General features: G+C 37.5%; 1 protein-coding gene across 9 annotated transcripts in view; it reads left to right on the forward strand.

The window, feature by feature from the left end:
• The window catches only part of MAP2K5 (mitogen-activated protein kinase kinase 5), a 262,889-nt gene that overhangs the window by 55,152 nt on the left and 194,455 nt on the right, over window positions 1-13,282 (forward strand). For all 9 annotated transcript variants that reach the window (XM_060152940.1, XM_060152910.1, XM_060152922.1 and 6 more), the window contains one exon: window positions 232-296. In XM_060152940.1, coding sequence (XP_060008923.1) covers window positions 232-296 — 65 coding nt within the window. The remainder of the gene's footprint in view (window positions 1-231; window positions 297-13,282) is intronic.

Here is a 13,282-nt window from a genome sequence, read left to right on the forward strand (position 1 = left end):
ACTTTAATGAAATGACCCAGGCAAACAAATTGTCATTAAACTTTCCATCACTTTGTCCCTTGGTATCGTCTTTTATAAATTGGACAGCAAATGTTGTATTGATCTTCTCGTTCTTGCAGCTGAACTTGAAATGACCCAGACTGCTTGTTGTTTATGGCCCAGAGTTGCTTTTCCTTGACATTTCTATCCACAGCATGACACCCTTTTTGTTTTTCTTTCTTTCTTGTGGAGATGAATGAACAAGACATACGGTATCGAGACACTCTTGGTCATGGCAACGGAGGCACAGTCTACAAGTGAGTAGTCAATTTTGTTTAAACTTTCTATCCACTTTTGCCAAATGTGGGTATCCAAGTTCTCCATGGCAAAGATTTTTAAATGACCACCAGTGCTTAGATTTTATTTCCACATTTGACTCCAAAATTCTGCAAGGAATCTATTTTCTCAGGAATTGCTTGGAAAAGTGCATTTATATTGCCTTTTTAATATTTCTGAGTCTGCATCTCTCCTGGGTGAGCATTTAATAGTCCACCATTAGCAAGTGTACCTTTAACCGGCCTGAAGTTTAATGTATTTTTTTCCTTCGCTCTTTAACACCGTTATTTTTATTTTTTTTAACTTGCTAGCACCCTATGCTAGTCCCCTGCCTGTGTACGTACAGCTATGCTCAGTGGAAGACAAACCTTATAAATACCATTGCTTTGCCCTGTGTCAACACTCAGTTATTAAAAAGCCTTCTTCCTGTTGTGTTTCCTTCTCTCCTCACCCTACTCCCTGAGAGAATTTCTACACATTGATGAATATGTTAAGTTATAAAATTCTCCCAAATTCCAATTGCAGTGATCTTACCCTAAAGAAGTGTTCATTTTCATATTAAAAAATGCTAACCGTAAAAAATAGTTCTCTCAACAGGGAAGTCTTTCTCGTGCAGTAGTGCAAAGTTTAAACTACATAATGTAATGTCTGGTACTTAATAGTCTGCAATGGTGTATGAAAAATATTCCACTAGGAATTAAAAAATCCATACTCTGTAAGAAAGCCCTGAGGGAGTAATAAAGCTTTCCTCCAGAGAGCTGTTTTCCATATATACACTAACCCTGCATCACATTATGATTGTGTTTTTACCTTAGATGTTTTACTATTGATATTAATATATATTTTCAAAGTTGTAAATTATTTAATTTATGTTTAACTGGTTACTGATTTTCTTAGAATTTTAAGTTCTTACTAATGACGTGAATACAGATAAAAATTGCCCTGTTGCAAAATCGCCCTGTTGCCCATGAATGCGAAAGATCACATCCTAAAATTCCAGAACATCCTCCACACAGATACAGTGTTGGCATAGAATCAGATTTCTCAGGGTTAGAAGCTCCTTCAAAGTTATCTGATCCAGTCCCCCACCCAGGGCTTCTGTCCTCTCTGTAGATAGAGCCAGGGTGTGAGTCCTTTCTCCTAAAGTCCTTTAACATAGTCCTTTAAGAACGTATGCTTACATATTTGGATTGTTTTTTCCTATAGATAACTGACTATGGTGAATAGTTGGTCTGAAAGTTAAGTGCTTCCACTATGATAATTCAGAGAATTAAATAATAACACATTTCTTTCACAATCCTTGGGTCTTGCCCTTAAAATGTGTGATGCCTCATGTGTCTAAAAAGTTTGTTGTCCTTCCGTGAATCATACTAGCATTCCTTCCCATGCAGTCCCCCAGTACTGCATAAATAGCATCTCTTCATCCTAGTCTTCTCTTCCTCACTCTTATCTGACTTGACTTTTTACCCTGTCCTGAAGGTTCTTGAGTTCAGGTACCTTTAGAAATAAGAAGGAACATGTACACTCCAATTTACTTCTCTTGAGTTCCCTGGAGGGAGCGGTTCTCAAAATCTCAACCTTTCTTTTTCTTAATGCTTTTATGCTGGTGTTCAGGTGTAATAAAACAGAAAAGATGTCTAGCAACTCTTTTGACTCCTTTTATTGGTCGAATAGAGTCCAAAAACATTTCTTTAGACTCCTAACCTACTTATTTTTGTTGTTTCACCAAATGTTTGATTCTCAAGCATGCTTTTATTTTTTAATTGAAGACCTATTGTGAATTTACTATCCTAGAAGGGTAGGATATTATTCTAGATATTATTCTAATAATTATTTATTATTCTAGAAGGGAGAAAGCGTAAGACCACCAAACTCCATCAGGTAATTTTTATTAGAAATAATATCCTAGATATTAAAATTTTAACCTTTTATCTTAAAACAGGTTCATAAAAAAAGGGGAGAGGGGATACAGGGAAGTGGAAATAATATGCCCATCCAGCAAGGAAAAATTACAACATAAAATTATGTTAGTGTTGTTTTTCTTTAACTGGTATTCTTGATTGTGGTAGAAACATATAACATAAAAATTACAATCGCAACCATTTTTAAGTCTACAGTTCAGTGGCATTAAGTACATTCACACTGTTGTGTAACCATCACCACTGTCCATCTGCAGGACTCTTTTTGGCTTGCAGATCTGAAACCCTATACCCATTCAACAATAACTCCCCATTCGCCTGGGTTATGTTGTTTTTAGCTAAGAAGCATGGCTAGACATTTTCTTTTTATTAGGGCCACAGTATCCAAGGGGACGTCCTTAAGCATGAGTTCTTCAGTTTGCTAGGATGTTGCGGTGACATTAGCGACTTATCCTGGGTTCATTTAGTTAGCTACCATTGCTAATGCTCAGTATGTATTGTAAGATTTAGTATGGGTTTTTTTTTTTTTTTTTTTTTTTTTTCCTGCGGTACGCGGGCCTCTCACTGTTGTGGCCTCTCCCACTGTGGAGCACAGGCTCTGGACGCTCAGGCTCAGTGGCCATGGCTCACGGGCCCAGCCGCTATGCGGCATGTGGGATCCTCCCGGACCGGGTCACGAACCCGTGTTCCCTGAATCGGCAGGCGGACTCTCAACCACTGCGCCACCAGGGAAGCCCTTAGTATGTTTTTGACAGTGGTTGTTTACAGAGGGTTAGTGCCAGTATCATGATCATTTTAGTACTTTATTTTATGTAATAGATTTCTTATAAAAAAGAAGACATTTCACTTATTGCCTAGGTGATTCTTAAGGGGAGAGACATGAAGATATCACATTGAATAACCACTTATCATTGATCATTGGTCTTCATTTCTGTCTGGGTTTCAATTTGTGTTGTTCTTATATCCCTGGCTTTTAGTGCAGCACAAAGAAATTGTATAATCATCAGGAAATGAAAAGCCACTTTACTGAAGTCTCTGTAAAACTAAGTGTTTGGTGTGTTATGATTGACTTTCTCCTATATTAAGTTTACCTTAATGGTGTTGACTATAAAAACTGTGATTTTTCAAACAAAAATGATTACATTACAGTTTATGCTACATAAACTAGATGAAGAAAATATTGGAAAATCCACTCATTGGTAGCAAAACTGCCTAATGGGCCTATTTAATTTTTTTCTTATAAAGAATAATAAATGTAAAGCAAAAGTTTAATATTTCAGTCTTATTTGCTCCACTTGATGGGGTGTTGTGAGTTTCAAGGGATATGATATTGTGTAACTGCAATATATAGTATTTGATAGTTGATCACATTTTCATCCTTTAAGTCTAGATGTTCTTCTCAGTTATACAATATGAATTTCTGGGCCCAGATATTTAAACCAAACGTGGATTCTGTGTGTAGTCCCCTGCTGCGCTACTATTATGATATTGATCTAGGCAGGTAATTTTAAATTGTGGTATCTGTTGGATTACTAGTTTGGATGAAATAGATCATAAAGGAAATACCCTAGACTAAAGTATAGCCCAAGCCTAGGAAGAAGAATAATTTAAGAAAAGGAAATGAACGCACTTTAATTATTGCTCCATTTGCCAGAGTGCTACAAGTTTCTCCACAAAAATAAATCAGGAAACACACATGTTCTATTCCCTTCTGGTAGATTCACAATAAATTTCGAAAACTTCGGGGAAATAGAGAACAGTATGTGTTGCGGTTAAATGTGGAGGCTCTGGGTGTGAACCCTGCACCTGCCACTAACTAGCTTGTGTGACCTTGGGAAAGTTACGTAACGTCTTCTACCTCAGTTTCCCCATGTGTAAAATGGAGATAATATACCTATAATACCTATCTTATAAAGTTACTGTGCAGTTAAATCAGATGTTTCATAGAAAAGACAGCACTGTAACTGACACTTACTAAACGTTAGCTACTGTTCGTGATAGTACCAGTGATAGACAAATCGTTAATCCCTGGGCTTCCTGTGCTTACTTGGCCATAGGATTCTTTTTTTGAGGAATATCTCACAGAATTAGAGTTGTGTTGAATTAACTTTGAGAAGTTCTACATTATGTTATGATACATCATACACTTCTTTGTTTCCTTTTATTCTCTAGTTGCCTCATGAATATGATTTATTATTATATCTTATATATTAACTTAAATAGAATGATTCTTTTCAGAGTTTCAAGATATATTCTCTTTTATCATAGTTAATTTCAAATTGCTGTAGGACAGCTGGTATAATGGTAAGCACATTTTTCCACTGGAAAAAGCTAGAGCTCACATTCATGTGGCAAAGCCAGCATTCTACACAGCATCTCGTCCTGCCACTCTGTTTATCCCCAAGGCAGTGTTGTTTCTCAAGGTCAAGCAGAGTCCATTGTGTTTCCTTGTATTTTCTAGTGTACCCAGCACTGTCCTAAGGATAGAATAGATGCTTTATATGTGTTGGCTGGAATGAGAATGAGGCAAGTGGAGGTTTTTTCCAAGCAGGTTTTAGTAGAGCTCTTTAATTGGATCCTCCCCATACCTGGCTAGTTTTAGAGGCTGCATAATTTTGAGACTGTGTAATTGTTTTAGAACATTCACCGAGAAGAGTAGGGATTTCTCAACTAAGGGCATATGTTTGAATGATTAATTTTCTTTCAGATGTTAAAACTGAGTGTTTGGTATCCATTAACATTCTAGTTACTGTCTGTTTTTCTTGGATAGTATGTCATGTAGAAATGAAAGTAATTAATAGGCCCAGTTACTTTGGAAACAATTTGTGATAATGAAGGCCGGTCACTCAGGTCCTTTGCTCCTTCAGTGCATTGTTTGATGGAGTCACATAAGCTTTGGGTCCAGAAATGAAGTAGTATCTAACTCTTAGGATTTAGGTCGTGCTAAGTCAGTTAGCCAGCAAGCACTTAAGGATCATCTGTTATGTTATCTTTTTCCTTAATGCAAATTATTCAGGCTAAGACTCAAGTTGTCAGCTTTCTGGCCATGTATTCTAATCTCTAGGTGTTGGAAAATATTAGTGAACTTTCTAAATCCAGCTGCTTCCTACAGTACAGTTAAGGGTCTAACCTGGGTTTGTGGTAGAATTTTCTCAGTGGTTTAATCAGCAGCATATATGCTGACTACATGGCATTTTGAAGATTGGATATATACCATTATTTAAGAATTAATTTGACCATATCTAGAGACAAGAGAAGAGGGAGGGGATAATAATTCTCAAAGGTGTTGGTTTCTCTTCATTTCTGTTGTCTTACCAATTTTATGAAATATTTGTTGGGCGACAGGGTGAAGATGGTCCTTGAAGATGGTAATTGAGATCACAGGAGCTATTAAATTGTATTCTGCCCTCATGATATGGCTGTACAGACCAACTAAAACATTACATTTTTGTTTCGGGGCTGGAATTATATCAGCTTATTACACTTAACATGATTTATTTCATGAAAATTAGAAAATGAGAAAATACATGAATTGTTGTCTAATTAAATGCTGTTTAGTAAACAAAATATTTTAAAACATAGGATCCCTGAGGGGAAAGCATAACAAAGAGGTTCCCTGATGAAAGTATTGGGAACCACATAATACCCAGAAAAACTCTCACTTCCCTTTTCACCAAACAACCTGAAGGTGCCAAACCAAAACAGGCCTAACCCCAGCTTCTCTGACAACTGTATCAGTGACTCCACTCCTTTATGTTTTTTCCCTGAAGTGCATCTTGTAAATTAAGAGTAGTTTTTAAATGGTTTTGATATTGACCCAAGAGCTAGGGTGATTGTTTGATTTATTTTAACTTTAAATTTCCAATCAAATGAAGCACCTTTTCCTTGCAGCCAAGATCATATTTTAAACAAGCAAACAAGACATCATCTTAATGTAAAATTAAATAACTTGTATATAGCTGGATTGTATTATAGTATCATGTGACAAGCAAAGATACTAATATTTTCAGAAAATCAATGAGTATTTGTCAAATAAAATTAATTATGTATGCTTCCCTCTCTCCCTGTCTCAGCATTCACCGTTATAGGTTTGTTTCATACAATAATGTGTATTGTATTGATTAGAATCTGAAGAATGAACCTGAGCTCCTGATTCTCTACACCTTTCCCACCTTTGCTGCCCCATCTCCATGTTCCCATAGCTTCACACATGCTCATATCCATTATGGCAGTGATGGATTATTGGCATCCAGCCAACATGACAGGATGTCACAGGTCGCTGAGCAGAGATTTTCAGACTCTGTTTCCACCCAAATTAACTATTATTGAAATAGTTTATTGAGATTGAAGTATTGATCATTTTCTGCTAACCTTCGCTTAAGGGAAGGAAGAGGTGGCAGCGGTGTTTTTGAAAGACACTAAATTTCATTTTAAAAAATCTCATTTATTTAGCCTTTTCTTCTTCCTGTTTTATAGCCCCTATTGTTTTATTGCTTGGAAAAGGGTATCTTGGCTTTATTTTTATGACAGTATAATTATACTTCAGAAATGCACTTGATTACTGTGGGTAACAAAATCGTTCTAGTATATTGGTTTGGCCAATATTGCTACACAAACAACTTTTCAGTCAATTGAGTCTGGTAAAAATCAATACATTATGGTAATATTTCAAGTAAGAATTTGCTGAATCTAAGTATTTCAACCCTATCTCCTTTTAGGGAAAAATAGTTTTGAAGCAGCAAGACTTCTTTCTAATATTTTATTTTAATAAAAGTGCTTTCTTTATAAAGAAATTTAAGTCCCCAGCAGAAGTCTTTGTGAACAGATAAGCATTAGCACACTTCTATTTTTATAGGGTGGAAGAGATCTAGTTTACACTAAAATCTGTTCTCTTGGCTGCATTAGGAGGGTATCTCATTTGGGATTGACTTCATCTTGCAGGGTGCCACTTTTGGATTTTTGTCTCTAGTTCTGGGTACTGGGTTTACAGAGAGATGTGGACAGTTCAGAGACCACTCAGAGGAGCATGGAGAGAATAACACGGGGTCTGGGAAATTTGCCTGTCTAATCTCCTTCATTCATTAGTGGGGCATGTTCTGAGCATGTGCTGTGTGGAGGGCACTTGTGTCAGCTGTTGGGGACAGCCAGGCTCTCACTGGAGCTGTGTCCAGTAGAGGGAGAAGCTCTGTCCACAGGTAAGTACGGGGCCTCACGGTCCAGGCTGTGTGTCTGTCTGTGTGGCACACAGCCTCTGGGGGGCCAAGGGAGGAGTGACGACTTTTAGCTACTTCCTCAGGAGGTAACAGGAAGGGCCTCATGGAGGAACTGTTATTTGAGTTGAGAAGTGGTCAGAGGAATTGGCTGACTTTTATCTGAAAAAGAGAAAATTAAGGGGTCCCATGACAGTTGACATAAAAAAGTCTGAAGGGCATTTGTGTAGACAGAGGAACAGGTTTGCTTTGTGTTCTTCTGAAGGCCCACCTCAAATTGCTCGTCTTTGTTTTTAAATCTATTTTTGGCTGCATTGGGTCTTCGTTGCCCCGGGTTCAGTCCCTGGACAGGGAACTAAGATCCCGCAAGATGCGCAGCACGGCCAAAATTAAAAAAAAAAAAAAAAGCTTGGAAGGGTTAAGTGGCATGCCCACGGTCAAATCAAGACTAGAACTCAGGAGACTTCCCTGGTGGTGCAATGGTTAAGAATCCGCCTGTGGGGGCTTTCCTAGTGGCACAGTGGATAAGAATCTGCCTGCTAATGCAGGGAACACCGGTTCGATCCCTGGTCTGGGAAGATCCCACATGCTGCAGAGCAACTAAGCCCGTGCACCACAACTACTGAGCCTGTGCTCTAGAGCCCGTGAGCCACAACTACTGAGCCTGCATGCCGCAACTACTGAAGCCCGTGCGCCTAGAGCCCATGCTTTACAACGAGAGAAGCCACCACAATGAGAAGCCCATGCACTGCAACAAAGAGTAGCCCCTGCTCGCCACAACTACAGAAAGCCCGTGTGCGGTGATGAAGACCCAACACAGCCAAAAATAAATAAATTAAATAAATAACTTTATTTAAAAAAAAAAAAGAATCTGCCTGCCAGTGCAGGCAACATGGGTTTGATCCCTGGTCCAGGAGGATCCCACATACCACAGAGCAGCAAAGCCTGTGTGCCACAACTACTGAGCCTTTGCTCTAGAGCCTGCGAGCCACAACTACTGAGCCAGTGTGCCACAACTACTGAAGCCTGCTCACCTAGAGCCCGTGCTTCTCAACAGGAGAGGCCACCGCAGTGAGAAGCCCGCGCATTGCAGTGAAGAGTAGCCCCCCGCTCGCCGTAACTAGAGGAATCCTGCGCACAGCAACAAAGACCCAGTGCAACCAAAAATAAATAAATAAAAATAAAATAATTAAAAAAAAAAGACTAGAACTCACTATCAAAACATCGAGTTGTACACCTTTAATTTGTTCTGACACCTAGGGTCAGTACTTGGGCCTACTTCTCAAGCCAGGGTTTTCCTGTTTGCCATTCACACTCTTAAGTTTCCTAATTTTTAACCCAAATTATTTTTGGATGTAAGATATAAATTAATATATAATCCTGAAAGTCAGTGATGCACCACCTCTAGTTGTTAATTTTAGATGCTTTTTAGTAGATGTTAAAGCAACCATTACTTGGCTGACAGAATTATTGCAACATAACTTGTTATTTGGTCTATCCTTTGGGTCTTTACTTATCAAAAGCTTTGAATTTAATAATTGAATCCCTAGATTAATTGTATGGTTGTGCTAGTGGAGGTGGTGCATTTCTTGATTTATAAGACACATTAATTTTTTTTAGCTATTTTACAGTATCTGATGTGTTAGAAAATTATAGACTCTTGGTTGGCATATAGCACAAGCAAATATTTGTATACCATAGCATCTAGGGTATTTACTTAAATTGCTTTTTTTGGAAAATAATTCACTGGAAAGTCCAAAAGGCATTTACTGTGTATAACTTTCTGCCACAATTTTTTTTCATTGCTCTGTCGTTGATATAAGAGACCATGTTCCTGTTAAATTGCTGCCTTACTGGAGTGAAATAAGTTTAGGTTCTGATTTGTGAAATAAAACTGAATTGGAGGAGCAGGTTACTAAATTAGAGGGGGAAATAGCAATAGCGACTTGGGCTGTGGGTATTAGGCATCAAGTTTTTTTAAACATTACTTTGATTTTTAAGTGTGACTTTGTATTATGTTATCCTCTTGACCCTAAAATTTCCATACTTTACCTGGTCAGTATTATAAGAGAAAGAAAGAAAAGGAATGTACAGTATTATTGCTCAAAGCAGAGTTCGTGGTTTTTGTTTTGTGAATTCAAATAATGAAATGAAAAATGTTCAGACAAAATTAGAACTTGCTTTAGGGCACAATCAATATAGCATTTTAACAAGCTTAGTGTATTTGGAAAATATGTATTGTATAACGTTCTCAAACATACTGATTCTGTTACGGCTGCTAACTATAACAGCAAAATGTAACAATATACTTAGTCAGTAAACATAAAGCTCTGATTAAACCGTAATTAAGTTTTCTGAAAAGTTATCTAAAAACTATGAATAAAATATATTTTTACATTGTCTCAGCAACACAAAATATAGCCAGTGAAACTTTATAGTGGTAGAGAAAATGGTACATGGGGTAAACTTACAGAGTGAATTTTTACCACACACACGTGTACTCAGTTAAGTTTCTGGACACCATTTGTTTCTTCTTCCTTTTAACTTTTTTTTAAAGGTAATTCTTAGTGAGTGTTGCAGAGTGTAGTGGGGTAACTGACTGAAGAGGTAAATGAGAAGTTTCCCTGCTTCCCTGGAAGCCTAGCAAAATGTTTTAAGGCCCTTCCTTCATACACCCAAGATGCAGGGGTTGCTCAGAATCATATGGCTGCGTTTGTGTTTCCAACCTGGGCCACCATAGCATGCCAAGGGTTATCCCCAGCAGCGTTGGAATATAGCTGGGTAGAGTAGGTATCACCATCCTCATTTGACCTATGATGAAACTGAAACACCAAAATTAAGGGATTTCCCTAAGGAGTCAAAGCAAGACAAGGGATAGAACCACCACTGAAACTCATGCTTTCGTATTTCTTGGTCCTTTCCCAGTGCCCTTACTAGTAAATAATTACATTTTGATTCTGTGAGGAGCTAAGGTAAGCAAACTATGTGCAAGCCTAAGAATTTCTGATGGCATTTTCTAGCAGATATACTACAGTTGCATTTTGTATTTTTATTTTTTGCATCAGGCACATGTACCTTACAAATGACCCATATGAACAAACAGCTGTCTTCTTTCTTCTCTCCTTCCCTGGAATTTGTAATCTTTGAATTAACTGATTAATTCAGTGTTAAAAACATTAATGCCTATCTCCAGACTTCAGTCACTTCAGCATATGATTCTCCAGAAATTACACCTTTGGGTTTTTTCATTGCCCGTGATTTTGTGAGTGCTTTTGTCTGTGTATTTAAATCATCATTGGAATCTTGTAGATGTTTTCAGCTGCTGGTCTTTGTAAACAAGTCTGTTTTTTTCCTCCCACAGAGACCCCTCTCCCTTTCTCCTCCCATTAATCTTACTTTGAAAATATATGACTTCTTTAAGCCTTACTCTCCTGAATGGATTGGAGAATAGCACCTCCTCTTGACTAATCTCAAAGGATGTTGTAAAACAAAATGTTGCTTAATTTTTGGAGAGAATGTTCTAATACAGTTTATATGTTTTTGGAAGTCACTACAGATATCTCAAGAAGAATACCATGGTGGAATTGAGTTTAGAATCCAAATACTTTCTTCTGTTGTCCAAAACATAGAGGCACAGATTTTTCCGTATTACTGAGTTTAAAGATGACTGTCCCTGGATGGTGGAAGGTATGATGGTCGTTTGAGTGTTGTTCAGTTTTTATGTTAAAGGAAAAAGTTGCTCCTGGTTTGTTTTGACCCTAGTCATGATACGCCAGTTTCATGAAGTCTGTTATGCACAAAAGTGCACAAAATGAAGATAAAGTGCCTCTCTCCAGCCTGACAAAAGCCATTCCTTTGCAGAATGGTATCTGCAGTGAAAGTAAATAAATGAATGGACAGCAATCACAGCCTAGTTGATGAAACTGTTCAATTAAAGCACAGGCATTTACATGGTGTAATTTCCCTAAATTGCCAATGAGCCCCTTTAGACACAACAGTGTTCAAATTGATTTCAGCATTGATTTTGGCTGAAGCTGATAAATTTCTGCTTGTTAGTTAAAGTAATTTTGCAGAAGACTTTGTACTGCAGTATTGAAGTGTTCGTTTAGCTGATGGTTAAAAGAGGAGTTATTTACAGAGGCCTCTACTGTTGTTCAGAGATGGGACAATTCCCCAATCATCTTTTACTTTTAATTTTTTAGGCTTCAGTATACCAATCAATAGGTGATTGAAACTGATTAAAACTTATCCAACCAGCTGCCTATGGCAGTTTAATTAGAAGCTGGATGATTCTTAAATTAAAGTTGTCTTATTTTCATTGCATAACCATCTTCCAGAAGAGTAAGGGACTAACAGTGCTGAAAACTTAAAGTTTGGCTTTATTAAGGTATCTGGCAACTGTTAAATCACTCAATAGCTATTCCTGTGGCAACTCAGAAATGTATTCAGAGGCTTTTGCCCTTTATAGAGGTTAAAAGTAATAATGTGCTTACTTGCTAGCCAAGAGAATTTTTTTCCATCAAAGGGATAACCTCTAGTATAGTGAGATGTGTGAAAGAACAGCTGTTTGTGATATGTATCTTATTACATAAGCAAGATGAAATGCTTGGGCTTTATTTTTTAAATACTGCAGTACAGCCATCATGATGTTCTGTGCATCTCCCTGCTGAAAACCATCAGCTTTTGAATTTATATTTTTTTATCCTGTTTTAAGGTCTTGATTAAAATCATTTTCCAGTGAATGAAAACCCAATATTTTCCTATAAGTACATGATGACTTTTCACCAGTATTGTGGGCAGGATTATAGAAGAGAGTTTTGTTTGTTTTGTTTTCCTCTCCCAGGGACACTTCCCCATACTCATTTTCTCTAGTGTTGGACAATTTCTTGAGTTTTTAATGGAAATGGGTTAATATTTCTGTCATAGGGGACATATTACATCTGGTACTACAGGGAAGAGGGGATAAATGGCTCACTTTTCAGAGGTGCATTTACTCTTTGACCCACTAGGGTACTATTTAGTGTTCTAGGAGAGGTAATTTAGTAAATTGTACCCCAGTGGCCTGAAAAAGTTAATGCAACTCTGAAAAGTGAGTCATTCAATCGATTTTCCCTATTGCTTTTTAAAAACCAAAACTGACTATATCCAGAGAACCTTGCAGACAACTGGAATTAGAGGATCTAGAAACAGTCAGTTTATGATAACACAGGGTTGTTGGGACATGCATTGGATTTGGCTTCAGAGGACTTGAATCCACATCCCACTCCAGAGCTTAGGAGATAAGAATCTTGAAGCAGTTGTTAACCTCACCAAGCCTTGGTTTCCTTATCTATAAAGTGGGGATAATAAGAATATCTACCTTAAAAATTTTTGTGCAAATTAAATAGCTTCCTTATATAAAAAATTTTTATAAACCACAAAGTATAATCAAATGTTAATTACTAGTAGAAGGGGGTTTTCTGAAATAGTCATTTTTGTATCTGATTTTGGAAAGTGATTTATTGTTAGCTTTCCACCAAGAAACTGTGAGCAGAGATGATACTGTAATCAAGCCATTTCAGGAGAGAAGTTTCCTAGCTAGTTAATCCTCATGATACTCCTGTTTTTTCCCCCACATGTATTGCCTCATGTTTTTCATTTTCATCGTTAGGCTTTCTCTTGCCTCTCCATTTTGCCCATTACATTCTTTCAGAAGCTGTGATCAAGAGATCACTATGACTGTAGCTTCCTTGATCTCAAAGATACTTAGGCCATATATTAAAAGACATTACTCTAGTTGATGTTAAAGGCTTGAATCAGGCCATATCAACTTACGGAAGAAATATGGAGGCAGTGATG

Source organism: Lagenorhynchus albirostris, chromosome 1, assembly GCF_949774975.1.
Source record: "Lagenorhynchus albirostris chromosome 1, mLagAlb1.1, whole genome shotgun sequence".
NCBI lineage: Eukaryota > Metazoa > Chordata > Mammalia > Artiodactyla > Delphinidae > Lagenorhynchus > Lagenorhynchus albirostris.